General features: G+C 37.1%; 1 protein-coding gene across 1 annotated transcript; it reads left to right on the forward strand.

Annotated features, from left to right (window-relative positions):
• The first annotated feature begins 13,663 nt into the window (after positions 1 to 13,663).
• On the forward strand, positions 13,664 to 19,938 carry capza1b (capping actin protein of muscle Z-line subunit alpha 1b). Its single transcript, XM_051902962.1, has 10 exons — positions 13,664 to 13,844; positions 15,869 to 15,932; positions 16,712 to 16,763; positions 16,863 to 16,926; positions 17,210 to 17,416; positions 17,554 to 17,633; positions 18,610 to 18,688; positions 18,774 to 18,845; positions 18,953 to 19,015; positions 19,116 to 19,938. The coding sequence occupies exons 1-10, from the start codon at positions 13,806 to 13,808 to the stop codon at positions 19,254 to 19,256; spliced, it is 861 nt and encodes a 286-aa protein (XP_051758922.1). The 5' UTR covers positions 13,664 to 13,805; the 3' UTR covers positions 19,257 to 19,938.
• Positions 19,939 to 20,030: the final 92 nt, after the last annotated feature.

Genomic DNA, 20,030 nt, shown 5'->3' on the forward strand with positions numbered 1-20,030 from the left:
AAAATGATCTCAGTTTCCACAAAACAATTCTTTTGCACAACTGTTGTCAACATTGATAATAATAGTACATTTTTCTTGAGCACTAAATCATCACATTAGAATGATTTCTGACTGATCATGTGACACTGAAGACTAGAGTAATGGCTGCTGAAAATGCAGCTTTGCCATCACAGGAATAAATTACATTTTAAAATATATTAAACTCAAAAACTGTTGTTTTAAATTGGAATGATACTTCATAATGGTGAAGGTATATCTACCAGCAGGGGCTAAGGAGTCATGCTAACCAGCAAGACATTGACCCCTTGGTTTAAATCAGACTTTGCATTAGGTATCTTAAGAGAGATCTTAGACATAAGGGGTTCTTAATAAAAGGGCCTCCCTTTCTACGAAACGTGACCAATGACCAACCTGAACTGTCCAATAATGAGCTGATTAGTTTAATGACAGGGCAGAGGCAGCTTTGAACAGGCCTCCGTCACAGTGGGGCTTGTGTCTGCTTGTGATTTCAGAGCTTTTTCAGGATGGTTTGTTTTTTAACCAAAGCATGTTGTTTCCTACAATCTTCCCTCCTTTATTAGGTACTACTCATGTTTTTAAAAGGTTTGGTTTTATTGAAAAAATGTGATTTTACAATGGCCAACTTCATAATACATTCAATTACCCACTTTTGAGAACCATTTTATAATTCACAGCATTTATCAAAAGAAATACGCAATGTATAAACCCATAAATCACTTAATTTTCTGTACAGAGCCTGTGCAGCAGAAATGCTGTGGACACATTTACCATTGTTCAGCAATTTTCATGTGTATTCAATATAAATGCACACAATCTGGAATTTCGTACACTGTAAAACCCGATAAGTTGTAACTCAAACCATTTGAGGAAACTGATTGCCTTAAACCATTAAAAACAAAAAGCATGAGTACTGTAAACTCATATACATTGAGTTAATTCACTTATATTTTGGTGTTGGTTTAGTCAATCATTAGAGTAAACTCAACTTAAAGAGTTTAAGTTTATTGCACTCATTCAGTTTGAATTCAGATAACTAATAAGTCTTAACTATAGCTACTTAAACAGTTAGAAGAAACCGATTGCCTTAAATGGTTTAAGTTCATAAAACTCAAGTAATAAAGTTACATAAGACTAAGCAAAAACTAACATTGGCACAAAGAACAGGACAGGACAGACAGAACAGGACACTGTAAAACTCAATAAGTCCAGAATACTCAAAACATTTAACTATTTACATTTAACTCAATCATATTAAGTTCAGCTTACGAACTGAACTTATTTTGAGTTCACGCAACTTTTTTTTATGAAGTACAATGAACTTTCATTATTATTTGAGTGAAACAAACTCATTTCATTTAATTAATTTCACTGTTTCGTTTTACAGTGTATGCGGGCCAAAGTTTTTTCCACGCAGATTCACAATAGGGTTCAAGAAGGTCAATTTGTCATGGAATCGAAATTGCCAAACGATAACTGTTTGGTTTGAAAGTTACTTCTGTGTGAGCTGTGCTTCAAACATTGCTACATTCATTAAAATTAAACAATAATTTGTCTTATAAAATGTCATGTAAAAAAAGTCATACCAGGGCTTTTTTATGAAGTCAAACTGACCTGTAGCTCGGCTTCGTTCAGCATGCGTACAGGTCAGTCAGACTACAATTGCTCTCAGGACTGCAAAAGACAGAGGTCACTCGCAACATGTATTTAATCCTTCAAATATCAGATTACGCGTTGTGTCATAGACTGTAGCTCGACTACCTAAAAACCTGGTGTAGCTCAATTATACTTGCACATGTAAACGTACTGAGTGTGAGTTTGTTTACATACACTTCTTGTGTGTTCTTTCTGCAGGCCTACAAATTCTGTTCTGTAAAAGTGAAAGTATTGTAATCTGTCAAACATTCAGTGTTTCCTGGGGAAGCTAATTATAGTTTGATCTAATTGGGAAGCAGTTGTGCACAATAAGGCTTTTCAGATTGCTTTGAATGAGCTGCTGGCCATTATTACTAATCGTTACAGTATGATAATTCAAGCCTTTTAACAGTGGCCTTAAACACACTTAATATGACCCTAGAGGACCAGGCGCTGATAGAGAGATATAGAAACAGAGGGATAGAGAGAGATCAGTGCTGCCTGCAGCCTCATGTCACCAGCAAATAAATAGGCATCATGGTATCTGACTAATGCCACCGTTCTGGCCCCGCTGAGTGGTCTGTTTGGCTCTGTCCTAATTCCGCTGGCGGGTGAGAGGGTACATGACCCTGATTAGGATCCAGGTTGCATACGATGATTTATTAAACCTGGTTCAGAGAAGTTGGTTACAGGCAACTCTCAAACCCATTTTGGGTTCGGCAGCCTTAGTTCTTAGAAGAGATGTTTTTTGAGGCCAAATAAAAGGTCGGATGAATTGTTTCATACTATTCACTTCATTCATCAGAAAATATCCTGTCAGATGAAGAGAACTCTGGATTTAAGTTCTACAGATGATTTTAAAGTAAATTATAAACAGATCTGAAAGGGTTTCTGATGGGGTGAAATGTAATAGTTGGATTGGGAGGCCACATCCACATAACTGTATGTATATATATATATATATATATATATATATATATATATCACAAATCTCAAACGTTTGGGGCTGGTAAGATTTTTTAAATGTTTTGAAAAAAAATTCTCATATGCTAAAATATTGTGAAATAATATTATAATTTAAAATAACTATTTTCTATTTTATTATATTTTAAAATGTAATTTATTCCTGTGAGGGCAAAGCTAAATTTTCATCATCATTACTCCAGTCTTCAGTGTCACATGATCCTTAAGATATCATTCAAATATGCTGATTTGGTGCTAAAGAAACATTTCTTTTCTGTTATCAATGTTGAAAATATGCTTAATATTGTGTGGAAATCGTGATATATTTCTTTCTGGATTTTTTGATGAAGAGAACGTTTTTTACTGTCACTTTTGATCAATTTAATGTCCTTGCACAATAAAAGAATACATTTATTATTTATTTTTTAAAATAATTAATGACCCCAAACTTTTGAACGGTAGTGTATGTTCTGATTGTGTTGTAATCGTGTTGTCATACTGCAATTTTGTTGCGAGACTAGGCCATTTGTTGTCATATTTCAAATAATAGTGCAAAATCTTAAATGTTTTTCTTCATTTTATGCCATACATTTATTTTAACTGATTTATTTTAATCATTACTGTAGTCTAAGCATATAGAGAGCACAGTTTTCAAATTTTTCTGTACTCATTTTTGTCATTTTTACCCTAAACAGTCTTTCGCAGTGGACCTTTAACTCTCTCTCGCACACACATACATATATACAACATACTGTACAAAGAAAAGTAAGGAAAATATTCACTGTTAAATGATATTTTATAAAGACTATAAGAGAAGACAGAAACCAAAAGCTCATTCCTGTACTCATACAGGAGGAATGGACGGAGATGAAGGGAATGGGAAAAGGGGGGAATGAAGAGAGGTGAGGAAAGAGAAGAGAAGAGAGGAGTGTTGGGTTTCTGAGTGGCCTGGCGGGCATTTTTATCAGCAAGCCTGATCTTAATCTGAGCAGAAAAGCAGCCTTCTCAGAAACACACACACACACACATTCATCTTCATTACTTCTCCTGTCACCTTGTGCTGCTCCAGTGCATGCTGGGGTCTGAACGAGACCCAAAAATCCAGTCAGGACGCTGCTAAAGATGCAAACGCACATACATATACACTTGCTCCCAGACTAAAAGATATCAGTATCACAGACCCCCCACTATAAGTGACACCAACTCGCCATTTGTCCATCTGAGTGCCTGCATGTCATCAGATTTTACCATAATGTCACTCAATTCCTCTCTTCCTTTCTCCATACATCATACCTTATTCACATCCTTAGACTGACAACAGGTGAAGCTCTTTAAGAATTCATGCTCGAATTTTAAAAATAAAGTATTGTAGGTGATAAAAATGCATATGTAATATCATGGGAACTTTTCTCACAGAGCTTTTTATACACAATAGTGCACATATACACACGCTAATTCAAGCTGTTTGGGTTGTAGTTATTGTTTCTGATTCTCTTTTCTTACAGTATGTGTGTGTAAAGGAGAAGAGAGGCTGGTTATTATGAGGGCTGCTTCATATCAAGCCAGAAACATTGCATTAGTTTCCTCTAATGTAGTGGGAAAAGTGAGTAAAAGTGTTTCATAGGTTCCTCTGTACATGTGTGTGTCTGTGTGTGTGTGAGAGAGAGATAGAGAGAGAGAGGTACAAGGAGGAGCAGCTTTATAGTTTTACCTATGTTTATAAGATTGCAGAGAAAGGCCAGAGGGAGTGACCACAAAACAGAACATAGAGTCCATTACGTGATACCATATAAAAAACTCCCACTGAGTCAGAACTCAAGAATGCCTTCAACTGATCTGCCCTGTTACTCTATCTATCTATCTATCTATCTATCTATCTATCTATCTGATTAGTTAGATTAGTAGAATAAGTTGACATGTACTTGAGAAATGTCTGTTGGCGGTCCATCAAAATAAAGTGTTAGCAGATATTAAGCAGACAATCTACTCATACTTGAATTATTAGCCGTTGACATGTTGCAAAGTTAATTGTAGTTAAATGTCTAAAGTTGACTATCGAAGTAAAGTCGTACTAAAAATTTTGCACTCGCTGACCATTTGAGCATGTGGAATTGGATACCATACATTCTGCACTGATTATAAGACATTTTCCTAATTGTTGATGAATGATATGCACAGAAATCCTGCTGCTTTCCAGAATATTTGTGCAGTTATTTATCCTGAATTCAATTTTTCGACTTTACAAAAATGTAGTTTTATTTATTTATATATTATTTAGTCATATTCATTTATATGTAATGTACGGGATCCATTAGTCTAATTTTCAATATTTTAATTTCAAATATTAATTTAAGTGAAATTTAAGAAACATTTCAGAATATCTGGCGACAGCAGCATTCAAGCTGCATGAAGTCTTTGTAAAACCTGATGATAATATTGTCCAGCATGATTTGAGAAAGATTCAAAGAGCATCTTGTGCTTTAATCGAAGCAAGTACGTCTGACTATTTGTACAGAAGTTTATATGCTCATTATTGCAAACATACTTATTTGATTAGTGACCTAGAAAGAGTACTGAACCTAATATATTATATATAAAGTTTTCTTTATTTTAATATTGTTATAGCATTTTTGGGTTTTGATATTTGTGCATCTAATTAGGTTTATGATGATATTCTGGTTGTCCCTCGGTCTTAGCATAAGTCAAAGGGTTAAGCATTAGTTGTTCTGAAATATGGAATAACCTTCGCTTTCATATTCAGTCGACCCCACTAATGGAAAAAATGCATTTTCTTTCATACTGGCATTTGAATTTGGGGAATGACTTTGGACGTGAAGTTTGTTAGTGTTTGTTAGTGTATGTAGTCTTGCCATTTTAAAATTTCTATAATTGTGAAGTACTTTGGTCAACCCTGCTGTTTTTAAATGTGCTATTTAAATAAAACTAAGTTGATTTTATATGTTATTATGATTATGTTATATTGATTATCTGATTACATGTATGAGTGAATGAGTGCTGACTCTGCTTGTTGGCTTGAGGGTCTCCGGGTCAAATGCATGAGATTCCAGCCTTCTGAAAGGTATGAGTGCGCAAGAGCGAGACAGAGCAGACAGATAGAGGGCTGGGGGATAATTCAGGTGCCTTTGAAGTTGCTTAGTGACTGTGAGTTTAAATGTACCGATGCTCTCTGAACACACTTCACAAAATTTTGGTTCCTGGGATTATGGGGTCAGGGTCAAAATATTAAATACAGGTGCTCAAAATCGACCTTTCCTGTTCACTTTTGTTTCTCAGGTCGTTCAGACCAGATCATTGATACTGTGTGTTGTTAACTGGAGAGTCGCTCCGACAGGAGCATTGAATCAATGAGTCGAACAGCAAACAGCTGCATAAGTTAAGATAAGTCCAATTTGCTTTGCACAAGGAATCATTCAGTGTGATCGAACACGTTCACCGAAAATTATGATTCGTTCATGAAACGGATATCACAGGAAACGTTCTCAGAACGTTCCAGCAAGGTTCTCTCAAAGTAATGAACAAACGTTTTTCCAGTAACCTTAATAAAACTTTTGTTCAGAGTTATCTGGTCTTTAATAATGTTCTAAAACATTGTTTATACATCATTCAGGGAACGTTTTTGCTGAAACATTTTAGTTGGATGTTTGTCTAACATTTTTTTAATGCTATTACTTGTTTCAGATCAGAAAACATTGAAAAGTAATGATCCCATAATGTTTGCAAAATGATAAAATGTAATGTTCCCTTAATGTTAAATTTTTGAAAACAAAAAAACACTGTACAGTTTTGAACGATCAAATAACATTCAGAAATAACATTTTCATGACTCAATTGGAATGTTAGCAAAACGTTCCTAGAGCACATTTTTGATAGCTGGCTCGATTTCTTCCATTTGAAATAATGAGGAACAATATTTTTAAATAACATGTAACAAATTAAAAATTATATTATGCTGTAGAATGCAGTGAAATAAATAAAAGTTTCCCCAATATGAAAACACTCAAAGTAAAAATAATAATTCTGCCGACCACTGGAAAAGACCTTGTCATTTCACAACAGGTTGTTGAGAGAAGTAAATACTTTACCATAAAAAAACGTCCTTTCTTTCTTCCTCAAAATTAATGGAATGAAATTGTTAAGGAACATGAATCATTCAGATGAATCAGAACCAGAATTTTTAAATTCCTACGATTCCCATCTCATTACTTACTAACAAACCTATGCGTATACAAAACACGTATGAATACGCACACACAAACAAACACACATTGTAACAGCTGAGTTCTTTTTTTTTGCTCCTTGGTTTGTTTGACATTTCTCTCATCCTCGTCTCAGAGCTGACATCATCGAACCCTCCTCACCCTCGATGAGAGTTGTCCACTGGCAAGGACACTCCAACCAAAATAAACAGGCATGCCAGGGACACCTTAACGGCGCTCCCTCTCACAGCACTTCACTTTGGCTCTCAAATCACATTTCTCAAAAGTGTTTAAACTGTAGGGGTTTACTCAGCCATAAACAGACTCCTAATGTGTTTACATAGTCATATATTCTGCCCATCTACAGCTGTTAGAGAGAGATGGCATGTGGAGGATAGAAAGAGACAGAGAGAGTGTGGCGGATGACTGACGGAGATGTGAAGAGAATGAGATTAAAACACCTGTACATCTCTGACACAGGTGTGGGGACCTACTTTTGTGTCTGTGAAGCCAGTGTAAGACTTTCCTCTAAATAGTGTGAGGGAGAGAGAACGGAGAGAGAGATGTTTGTGCATGTTTGAAAGTCTCAGTAAACATTTCAATAAACACATTCCCACTCAACTAGAGCAAACAACACAGCATCACATCTCATCACAGAGATGTTCATATGCAATATCACGACATCTCCCTGTCAATAATCGTTCTCACTCTCTCTTTCTCCCTCTTGACCTCCATGGGTCAATCAGGGCATCTTTTTAATATTACAGTTGTTTCTCAGAAAAAGCAATGAGATGAAATGGAGAGGTTTTAGTAATCTTGGATCTCAACAATATTTCACACAGTGCTCAGATTCACCAAGAGACCAGACTTAAAAGTCTGAAATGAAAGTCACAGTATGAACCCAAACTTTCTCACAAATTCCTCTAAGACCAAGTCAACAATTGACTCATTTGTTTTTGTTCTTTATTTCTCTTCTAGGAAAACATCTGAGGCAAAGTTGATATTTAAAATACCTGAGAACATACTAAAGCCACTTGAGTGAAAGAACAAACTCTGGGCAATAAAAGAGTCTTATTTTTCTGGTTTTCTTTTTGATTCATTCATTTGTATCTTTCCCAGAACAAGAGATTTAAAGGTTTCATCCGTTTTTCTCTCTCTTCCATTTTTTCTTGCTTTGTTACACTTATTCAGCAACCAGTACTTCCAGTTTTTCACAAGATACATTGCATAAGAGACAAAGTGTGTGAGAGAGAACAGCACATTTGCTCAATGAAGACCAGTGTTATTGTTAACTAAAACTATTAAATATTTTTGTAATATTTCGGAAATCGAAATAAAACTGAAATAAAGTAAATCAAAATATAACTATTAGATGAAAATCCTTAAACTTAAAATTAGAAATGTTGCTTTGGCAACCAACTTAAAGCTGCAGTCTGTAACTTTTTTTGGTTAAAAATGATCCAAAATCAATTTTTGAGCAAGTACATAACCAGCCAGTGTTCAAAATGATCTCCTTACCTTAGCCCGATTCACAACAGTAAGCTTGTAATAATGTTTTCTAATTCGAGTGGTACTGGTAGGTTTCCGCGGGAAATTTGAGCATGATGGCGTTCGTCTTTGTGTCATTACGTCACTTCTGTTTACATAAAGAAGGAGTCTCAGCTAGTAGGCTATATGGCACGTAAGGGTGCTGCTGGTGGCCGATCATTTATAGCCTTTTCTCACAGCAGCTGGAATAATTAAACTTATAATTTTGATGGCAGATTGTATGATATGACAAATGGACAATTAGAGATTAGACTGTACAGAAATTAAAAAGCTACTGGTAGCGCTAATGCACACTAAATACACGTAGTCACGCAATGCTGATGCTGATATTAACAATTTGAGAACAAAGTATAACAATAATAATAATTTGCACGGCTTGGCGTGATCCAAGCTAAGCGATCGTTAGATTTAATCACATTTGTGTAATGCTTATTTTTCTCACTTGGTCAGAACAAAAGTGGCAGACATGTTACTTACTTGTTCAGATGACATTTTCCTGTGAAAATTCTCATTTTAGTCATACTTCCAAGGCTACAATCTGTGAGGAGCCGTGTCGAAAACCAAAAAAAAATGTTAAAGCTAAATAGAATTATAAAAATTTAACAAAAATTACAAAAGCACATAACGAAATGACTAAAATCTAAGCTAAAATGAAAATGAAAAAACTGAAAATAGAGTATTAATAAATACTATAATAGTATACACTCACTGGCCACTTTATTAGGTACACCTGTTCAACTGCTAATTAACGCAAATATCTAATTAGCCAATCACATGGCAGCAACTCAATGCATTTAGGCATGTAGACATGGTCAAGATGATCTGCTGAAGTTCAAACTAAGCATCAGAATAGGGAAGAAAGGTGATTTAAGTGACTTTGAATGTGGGATGGTTGTTGGTGCCAGACAGACTAGTCTGAGTATTTCAGAAACTGCTGATCTACTGAGATTTTCACGCATAACCATCTCCAGGGTTTACAGAGAATGGTCCAAAAAAGAGAAAATATCCAGTGAGCGGCAGTTCTGTGTGCGAAAATGCCTTGTTATCATCACCACACACACACATAAACATCCAGACACACACCTGAACGTGCTGATAGCACTTCTCCCCCCTAAAACACCAGCAGCAAAAACAAACGCTGCAGGGTGTTGTGATGCTTTACCGTCAAACAAACCTGACCTTCTGTCCCCCTCCTCTGTCTCTGTGTTGCTGTCTGGGTTTAGAGGAATGATAGCCTCTGCGTGAGGGATTTTTCACTGTCCTCACTGTGTGTGTGTTAGTGCTAAAGACTCAGTTCAGTCACAACCAGAATTCCTCAGTGGAGATGAATCTAGAAGTTCAGTCTGATTGGTTGTGACACAGCAATCGTAAGAGACCAACAGCTTGACTAGAAGTTATTCCCATCACATTTAAAGCCACAAAGTAATGTCCACAAGAAGATCTTTTATAAGCTGTGCTTGATTCACTAAGGCACAGAATACTTCATCTGGGTAACTGAAGGTCTCCACGGACTGTTTACCTCTGTTTTTGTGTCTCAAATGCATGAGCTGACAGTCTTGGTTTGAGATTTTAATAAAATAGAAGATAAAGCAAAGCAGAGGCCCTTGACAGCATCTTGTTGGTGGGACCAGCTTTATGTCATTTCAACGTCTTTACATTCGGAAGGACAGCAAGACAAAAAGATACTTGGCTTCACATCAGCACTACTGCATAGGCTAAAAAAAAAGTCAAATAAATCATACAATGCGAAAATGGCTGTGAGAGACTATGAAATAATACTTGGGGGGGGAGCTACTTTCTCCCATCCAGATTTATATACAGGCCATTTACAGATTGATTTCCCAGAAGACTTTAAATGCTTTGCATCTGTGGCACTTTCACATAGCTTTGTTTGTTAGAGCAGCGCAGACATGCGGAACACAGTGGCTCAACCAACTGTGTGAGTTTGAGGCGGGGCTGTCTGTTTGGTCGACCAGTGGTATTAGTTTGGGGCGGGGTTAGTCTGTTTTGACGACCAATGTAGTATAGGGCCAGTGTTCAAGGAAACCTGCTTGAAAACAGTCATCTTTTTTTCCAATAATAATGGTACAGAAATTACTCCAATAAAATGCAGTGAAATCCACCGTCTCCTAACAAAAGCTTCTCAGTTACAGCACATGCGTGTGGTTTGGAAGAAATCTGTGTGTTTGATTGGATCACAAAAGGGATAATACCTCTACATATCCCTCCACATCAAAGCGAGAGGCCTTAACAACTGTCACATCATATCAGTGCCTTTCCAAGTATGTGTGTGTGTGTGTGTGTGTGTGTGTGTGTGTGTGAGGCAGAATCTATCAGGGCAAAGCAGGATCAAAGGGAGGTAAGGTTACTACACGCACAGGTCGTGGGAACACATCTCACTTCCTCACCGCATACGCACATACAAGGATTTTAACTGCAAAGTTCAGTGCAAGGGAGGTAAATGCCAGAGACAAACACAAGAAATATAAACCAATAGACACTAATGTTGGTTATGATCAAAGAGATGACACATTAGTGATGGATGACTTTCTCTCTCGTTTCTCTCATCCCTCACTACCCCTATTTTGCTGTGTTGTGATGATAAGGCTTTAAAGAGTTCACACACACACACACACACACACGTTGGGTTTTCGTGTTTCATGGGGATATTTCATAGATATAATGATTTTTATACTGATTTTCAAAAAGACATCACTTGATTATGACAACACATGATTTATAAGCTGTTTTCCTCATGGGAACCAAAAAATGTCCCCGCAAGGACAAGGATTTTGGATATTGCCAATGTAGGGTATACTTGAACCACATACACACACATACACACACACAGAAAGAGAGAAAGAGAGAGGAGAGAGAGAGAGAGAGACAGAGACATTGGGTTTTCATGTTTTATGGGGACATTCCATAGGCGTAATGGTTTTTATACTGTACAAACTGTATATTCTATCCCCCTACACTACCCCTACCCCTAAACCTACCCATCACAGAAAGATTTCTGCTATTTTAGATTTTCAAAAAGATCATTTTGTATGATTTATAAGCTTGTTTCCTCATGGGGACCACAAAAATGTCCCCACAGGGTCAAAATTGACTGGTTTTACTATATTTGTGGGGACATTTGGTCCCCGTAACATAGGAAATGCCAGGACCACACACACACACACACACACACACAGGTTTGTTATGCTATCAAAGTGAGGACATTCCATTCGCATAATGGTTTTTATACTGTACAAACTGTATATTCTATCCCCCTAAACTACCTCTACCCCTAAACCTACCCATCACAGAAAATATTCTGCATTTTTAAATTTTTTTATAAAACATTGTTTAGTATGTTTTTAAAGCTATTTTAAATGAGGACTCATGAAATGTCTTCATATTTCATGTTTACGTTGTAATACCAGTGTAATACCCATGTCATTATACAAATTTGTGTCCTCATAAATCACAAAAACGCGCGCACACACACACCCAACACACACACACACAAAATCTCTATGGGAATGCCTTCACTATAAGAAATATTCCTCTCTGTATCCTTTCACTCTTTTTCTCTGTTGAGATATCACACGTCCATGCTTGAAAGCTGTTTGAAAGGTTGTGGAAAGAATTCGCAAGTCTGGATGTCATGTTTGCCTTAGCTTTGTTTAATTCTGCTCTGTTCAGAATCATATTTAATCTGTAAGGTTGGAACATCGTAGCCCTGTATAGTGCTATATGTAGCCTAGGAATGAGATAAACCTTTTTACATCCTGGCTCTGGAAAATAAGAAGTTCACCAGAATCTGTGGCTTCAACAACAGGACATGACAGAGGAGATGGGAGAAGAAGAGCAGAGAGAGAAAGGGGAAAATAGGGCGTGAAGACTCTCCAGAAGTTCTCTCCAGGCAAGCGCATTAGTTCCAGGACGTTAAAACGAAGTCTGATGGATCATCCTCTTCATGAGATGGACTTTCTTTAATGCTCTGCTTGCATTTATATTTTCATTTCATTTATGTTTTTGGCATACACTCTGAAACCACTCACAAAAATGTGAGTGTATGTGCAGTGTATTGTGCAGTTACTTCAGTTAGAAAAGTCCTATTTATTTCCTTTTGAATTAGTGAATTGTGAGATAGGTATGCCTACTGTGTCAACTATCTTCTTGAGAATAAAACAGGCCCCAGATGTGCATGTTGCACAGTGATTTCACCTCTATGCTTTTAGATGTGAAGGTGCTTCTCACAGTTAACGGCAGAGTAATGGCGCCATCTGCTGGTCAGTAAAGTCTTTTTTCTTTTTCTTTTTTTACATTGAACAGCAGTTCAAATGTTAGATAAACGATGCTCTCTGTAGGACAGCAGAAGAATTGCATAAGGGATTTGTCAATTATATTTCTGACCATTCGTTTTATTTTACTGTAAATACTATTTTTTTTTTTTTTTAACATTACAGGAGCCTTATTATAATGTGTGTGTGTGTGTGTGTATCTGCTTTGTATACATACATTTCATACAAATACATTTTAGGGCCATGTATTTTTGTAATTTGTGTGTGTATTTGTATATTGATGCTTTGGCCAATTTGTATACACAAAGTACTTTAAAATTAGATAGGCTACGTGGGATATTAAAAAGCTCAAGTAATTTATATTTCAGACAGTAGATGCAGCACATTTATGGAGTATGCCATGCAATTTTGTATTATTTGTTTTTTACACACTTTTTCAATAAAGTATAAGACAACTTCTTTCAAACAATTTGGTGTAATGTAAAGTAGAAACATAAGTTCCAACAGTCTTTTCTCTTCCCTATTGTGACATATATTCGAGTGAAATGGCTTCTCGAACAACAACAACAACAACAACAACAACAACAACAAATGTAGGGTGGGGCTTGATTTGGCCCATCAGGAATTTATTGGACTGTTGTAATTTGCTATTGTCATGTGAATGACAGGTTGTCCCGCCCTCGTGCCAGTAAACATACTGCAATATTACATTAAAAAATAAGAACTGTAATTTTTTGACTTCATGTGACTTTAAAGAATCGGTTGAGTGAAAGATTCAGTAACAAAGCATGCTCACTTGTCGCCACCTACTGGCGTAACATTGTAACCTGCAGAAGGACGACTAAAAGAATCAGTGAATGAATCGTTTTGATGAACTGATTCAAAAGATTCGAGTCATCGATATGAATTATAATCCCCATTAATAAAGTGCAACTCGATGTCTTAATGCTCCCCTTATATCCTCTCCGCGAGTTGATTATCAGACCGGAGGAGGCGGGAGGGGAGAGCAGGAGCAGGAGCAGGAGCTGCGCGAGGCGGTGGCTCACACTCCGTTTTGCCCTATTATGGTCACGAGCGTGACAGCGCGCGCTACCCAGCATGCGCCGCGGCGTGAGGCTCCGCCACAGCCAAGATGACCGACTTTGAGGAGCCGCTTTCAGACGAGGAGAAGGTAAAAATAAACATAAAGTTAACTTTCACAAACCGCTGAAATACATGCGCTCGTATGTCCGTATATTAAAGTCCTCCGCTTGCAGAAGGATGAATAGGTGCTTCCCGGAAGGAGCGCGATGTAGTATAGCCGGTTAGCTGTGTGCTAATTTGTGAGGAAGTGAAATCGCAGCTTTGCACTCCCGTAAAACACAGAGACCTGACTTAACAGCGATATACCGAACAAACAAGCAGTATTTTAACAAGTCTCTGGCTGTACGTTAGAGTTAAAATGGCCGTGTTGTTTTTAGTGGAAGTGTTGTGAGCGTCAGCTGTTAGCCTGTTAGCTGTCAGAGTGAGTTCAGAAATAGATGTCAGCAGATCCACCCACTCCGAACCGAGCCGACGGGCTTTAACGGGCCGTGCTCCGGTAGAGTTACAAATGTGTGGCACAGCAGATGCCAGATCCGCCTGACACGACAGCCATCTGAGCCGAAAACGTCGGCCGGATGAAGTTACGACCGCAAGAGCGGATATGTTTTGAGGTGGAAGTGTGCAATCTCTGCAGGTGTGAGCGGATAGTTGCCTTAAAAATTGCAATTCTGTCATCATTCATAAACCCTTGTTTTGTTTCTGCAGTGAAACACAAAATGAGATGTCAGGCAGAATGTTATTCTCAGTCACCGTTCACTTTTAATCGCATCTTTTTTCATATATTAAAAGTAAATGGTGACCGAGACTGTCCATTATATGTTCTGTCACTTTGACAGTAGTTTTGAGTTTCATATGGTGCAGGCCAGTGGTGACTGATTTATTCGTGCTCGATTTCATTCTGTCTCTATCTGTAAAAAGCTACATTTAACCGCCACATATTTTCTTCCCCTTTAATTACATGTGGTCATTTTCTGCATACTGTCAGAGCTTTGAGTTACAGGCTCAGCTGACTTCCCCAGCCAGACCACATGAGATGATAATAAGACCAATTATTACCATATGATTTCCTTTATGTTAATGTCTTTACCTTCTCTTCATTAAATGTTTTGGTGGTCAGAAATTTGCACTCCTGTCAGTGCATTCAGAAGACATTAGCTGTATGCTTCGTGTTTGTGTGATCAGTGAAAATTGCTTTAAGGTATATTTTAGTTCTGGTTATGTGAAGGAATATGGTTCATTACACTTTTAAGAGACAAGAGTTCAAGTAAAAAGGAAAATGTTGTCATCTTTTACTTTCAACATGTCTTCCCAAACCTGTATAACTTTCTTCTGTGGATCACAACAACATTTTTTTTGGTCAGTGGTGTCCAACATTGTTTTAAATGTTGTAAAATAGTGAAATATTACAATAATAATGTTTATTTTGTTTGTTTTAATAATAATAATTATTACTATTTTATATATATACACTACAACTAGTTTATATATATATATATATATATATATATAACTATTTTGTAGTCCTATTGATAATCACACAATTTTGGGCCAAATTGTGCAGCTCTACAAACAAGCACAGCAAACCTTGAGGTTTTTTTAAAATCATATTTTAATTCGCTATTGCAATATTTATCAGAAAAATCGCAATTCAATTTTTTTTAACCTCCAAATCAAGCCGCCCTATCATTGACTTCTATTATATGGACAAAAACAGTTAAAAAGCATTCTTCAAAACATTTTATTTTAGTGAACTATCATTTTAATAGCACACAGTAGATCTGAAAATTGTCCTGGTCTGAAACAAGTTTGAGAGGATATTTGAGGCCAGGAATAAGCTGTTATGTTTGAGTGAGATGTTTTTGGACATTTATTACTGTGGGTTATGTGGTTTTGGAGTATTAACACAATGTTTATGTGGTAAGCTGTGTGTTTTTTGGATGTTTTTGTATATTGTTGAGTGTTATTGAAGTGTTACGGGGTTTATATATGGGGTAATTTGAGCTCTGGAGTCACATGCTGAAAACTGGCTGTGATTCAGCAGTGCTGAAGCCACCGTGTTTTAGTAAGGCAAATATGTGCCCGCTCATAATTTATTATGTGTTATTTCTGCAGGTCCGCATCGCAGCCAACTTCGTGACCCACGCTCCCCCTGGAGAATTCAATGAAGTGTTCAATGGTGAGTGTCATTTTAAACTGTTCTGTTCTGGTTGAGCATAAGAGACTTCTTTCAAAAACATTTAAAAATATTGCACTGAGCTTAAACAGTAGTGTACAGTTTCTTGTTTTCTGTCATGTGGGTGCACACACTAAGCCTGACAGCAGACCATATGTGTGAATTACAAGATTATTATTTCCAGCTGAAGCTACAATCCCAGAATATCTCTCAAACTTGCACTAGTCAAGTCAAGTCACCTTTATTTATATAGTGCTTTTTACAATGCAGATTGTGTCAAAGCAGTTTTACAGTGATAACTGGTGAATAATTTTGTCCAGCTTAAGTAAATTCAGTATTGATTCATTCGGTTGTAAAAATCAATAATTAGTTCATTTATCTATATATCAGCACTGGAGAAAACAGTGATGTCATCGTCCAGCTCAGTTCTGTTCGCATACAATGGTGTCAGTGCAGGCAGATCAAAAACAAAAACATTAGTAGCGATAATAGATTTGATTTTTGACACCATCTTCAAACAACATGGAGGAAAGTCTTGTGATCATTTTTACTGATTTGCACAGAAAGTAAAAAGAAAAAGAGTTGAAAGATATACATGAGATGGTGCTTGGGGAGACATGGGGAGCTGTTTGATGTTTATTTATTTATTTTTGCTCCCCCTTCACAATGCATTGCTCTCTTGCAATTTAATTGGCTGTTCCTCATTGCTGCTCTCTTGCTTTTTTTAATATTTTATATTACACCAGGTTTGTGACTGTTTTTTAATCTTTGTGTTTTTGTAGATGTACGACTTCTCCTTAACAATGACAACCTCCTTCGGGAAGGGGCAGCACAGTAAGTTATTTTGCATATCTTTGTGTCTCATGTTATGACCAGATGCATCTGTGTGTAGTTTAAAGTTTGTGCTGCATTGTCTCTTTCTCTGTTTCACAGTGCCTTTGCTCAGTATAACATGGATCAGTTCACACCTGTCAAACCGGACGGTAGTGAGGAGTTGGTAGGTTCATGATTTGATTGCAGTTCAGACTTGAGTTTCGGTTTATTTCCTTTGCTGCCCTAAGACTCTGTGTTAGTGTTGAATTGAGAGCACACTGTTGACGCATTATTTATTCAAGCTGGGTGTAAACTCTGCTCTCTGGAGATCTGTGTGTACTTTGTGTGTGTGATTAGGGCAGGTGTGGTCATTGTACTGTGAGTGTTTGCTGCTGCGTGAGGATGGATGTAGAGCTCAGTGTGTGATTAGTTCTGTCTAAAGAGCGAGGGACATCCTGTTCCTGCAGGTTCTGATCACCGAGCATGGAGATCTGGGTCAGGGACGGTTCTTCGACCCACGGAAGCGGGTTTCATTCCGTTTCGATCACCTCCGAAAGGAAGCGAGCGATTCTCAGTCCTACGAGGGAGAGACCGCCCTCCGGTCCTGGAGAGACGCCTGTGATGAAGCGCTCAGTGCTTACGTGAAGGAGCACTATCCCAGTGGAGTCTGCACGGTAAACATTTTCCCCATGGGAATCTCAACAGAATAATAGGATTTCCTTAGCATTTGTCACATTTACATTTATGAATTGCAGTCATTATTTCTGAAATCATGCTCATTTGGACACGTGTACTATTGTTTCTGCTGCAGGTGTATGGGAAAACTGTTGACGGTCAGCAAACAATCATTGCTTGTATTGAGGGTCATAAGTTTGAGCCCAAAAACTTTTGGTAAGTAATGTTCAGTGATTTATCTTCTTATAGACAGCTCTCTGGAATACTTAATTCTGATTGGTTAGTTACAGTATTTAAATATTGTCATATAATATGGAAACTGATTTCCTACATAACTATTTCCTAACGTTACTTTAAAGTCTCTTTCATCTCATATAATAAATTAATTTTAACTCGTATCAGTATTTCATGTCAATTTATTTATGTATTACACTACGGTATAAAAGTTTGGAGTCTGTAATTTAAAAAATTTAATTTTATGTAATTTTATAAGAAGTCTCTTATGCTCACCAAGGCTGCATTTAGGTGATCAAAAATACAGCAAAACAGTAATATTGTGAAATATTAGAATTTTAAATAAATGTTTTCTATTTTAATATATTTTAAAATTTCTGTGATAGCAGTTTTGCTGCTGAAAACTGGTACTGCTTTGTGGGAATGTGATACTTTTTTCCCCCAGGATTCTTTGATAAATAGAAAGTTCAAAATAACAGCATTTATTTGAAATGGAATTTTTTAACGTAAGTGTCTTTATGGTCACTTTTGATCAATTTAACACATTCTTGCTGAATAAAAGTATTAATTTCTTTTAAAAATACATATAACCTACTGACCCCAGACTTTTGAATAGTAGTGAGTTTGTTAAATAACTGTTTAATAAGTGGGACAATGTACAGCCATCTGTCATTTTTTGTAAATAAACCTCTTCAAGGTAATAAAAGATTGATTTACAAACTTTTTTTTCTGTTTTGCGATTATGATCAGCAGACTACATTATTTTACAAAACTTTTTAGTCACAATTTCTGCCCTTAGTTCTATAATTCTGTTCCAAAGTCTTTGTGAGTCACTTTATTACAGTCTAGAATCGGAAGTTGTGTGATTCAGCAGTGATTCAGCCTAGAATGGTCTGATTGTACCTCAACTCTCTGATGATCTTATCATCTCTCTTATCATCTTATTCTCTCTTGTCAGGAATGGCCGGTGCAGGTCAGAGTGGAAGTTCACCATTAGTCAGTCATCAGCTCAGGTGGTGGGAGTATTGAAGATCCAGGTGAGACTTGACAGACTAGAATAGTGGGGGTGAGAAGAAAGTGTGATAGTGAAGAGTTTGCGATAAATAATTTGGTTTCCTACAGGTGCATTATTATGAGGATGGTAATGTTCAACTGGTGAGCCATAAGGAGGTGGAGGACTCCATTGTAGTGAATGTAAGAAAAAACATAAATATATTCACATTCACATTTTTTTGTAAGTTTGGTTAATGCATAAGATTTCAAAGAAGATTTCAAGTAAATTCCTACCTTTTTATCTCTAGAATGAAACCCAGGCTGCCAAGGAATTTGTAAGAATCATTGAAAATGCTGAGAATGATTACCAGGTGAGAATTTAATGTGATCAACATATGTATATTTTCATTAAAATAAATATTTTCATTAATTTATGTGACTTGTACGTCCCTAATAAATGTTTCCCTCCAGACGGCTATCAGCGAGAACTACCAGACAATGTCAGACACCACCTTCAAAGCTCTCCGCAGACAGCTGCCCGTCACTCGCACCAAGATTGATTGGAACAAGATCCTCAGCTACAAGATCGGCAAAGAGATGCAAAACGCTTAGAACCGCCCCGGTTCCTCTTCCTTCTGTTCAAATGCGGAGCCGGCTCTCAGAACACCACACGCCGTTCGCTCAGCGCGAAGTCTCCAAAAAATGAAAATGTAAAAAAAAAAAATCAAAAAACTTTAAAAGAGGATGTGATTTCATTCACCTTTCTGTCATTAATGGACTTTGAGGGGTCTCAGCTGTGGAAGAGGTTTAAATGAGAACTTGGAGGGAATCGTGGATCTAAATTATCGGCAATTATTGCTTTTCTCTCATTTACCCTCTCGCAAGTCACTCAAAGAGTTCGTATTGTTTTGACTTTTGTCTTTTTTTTTTGTGAACTGTGACAGCTGCAATATTGTGCAAACGGTTTTGTGTTTTAAAACAGTGGATAAGTAATGCCTCACTCACTGTATCTCCTAACCCCAATCAGGCGACAACCCCACCTTCCTCTTCCTCCGCCTACTGACAACCTGGAGAGATGAGATGTCCTGCTGCCCTGTCCTCAACTATCCAGGCTGTAACAGGGAAAGGATGAGGTTGGGAGAGGAGGGTAACGGGCTGTGTGTCTGGGTTTGGGATGGCCATCTGTCTTAACTGCTCTCTCCGTATCTTTGTCTAACAGTGACTCACAGTCTGCTAAACTAAAATGGTTTAATAACCAAAAAAGACAAAATAAATAAATCCATGGATAACCCTCTTTGGTGGCAAAGACATCCAAATTAAGTCTTGATTTTTATATTTACACACCAGTTTAATTGTTTTCAGTTATAGTGGTTCAGACTGTCTGTT

The sequence above is a fragment of the Ctenopharyngodon idella genome, chromosome 8 (genome assembly GCF_019924925.1).
Source record: "Ctenopharyngodon idella isolate HZGC_01 chromosome 8, HZGC01, whole genome shotgun sequence".
NCBI lineage: Eukaryota > Metazoa > Chordata > Actinopteri > Cypriniformes > Xenocyprididae > Ctenopharyngodon > Ctenopharyngodon idella.

Excerpts from the sequence above, each read along its gene's own strand:
- capza1b (XM_051902962.1), top strand. The coding sequence starts at position 13,806 with ATGACCGACTTTGAGGAGCCGCTTTCAGACGAGGAGAAG. Across the intron at positions 15,933-16,711 it reads ATTCAATGAAGTGTTCAATG|ATGTACGACTTCTCCTTAAC; the intron begins GTGAGTGTCATT and ends GTGTTTTTGTAG. Across the intron at positions 16,927-17,209 it reads CGGACGGTAGTGAGGAGTTG|GTTCTGATCACCGAGCATGG; the intron begins GTAGGTTCATGA and ends CTGTTCCTGCAG.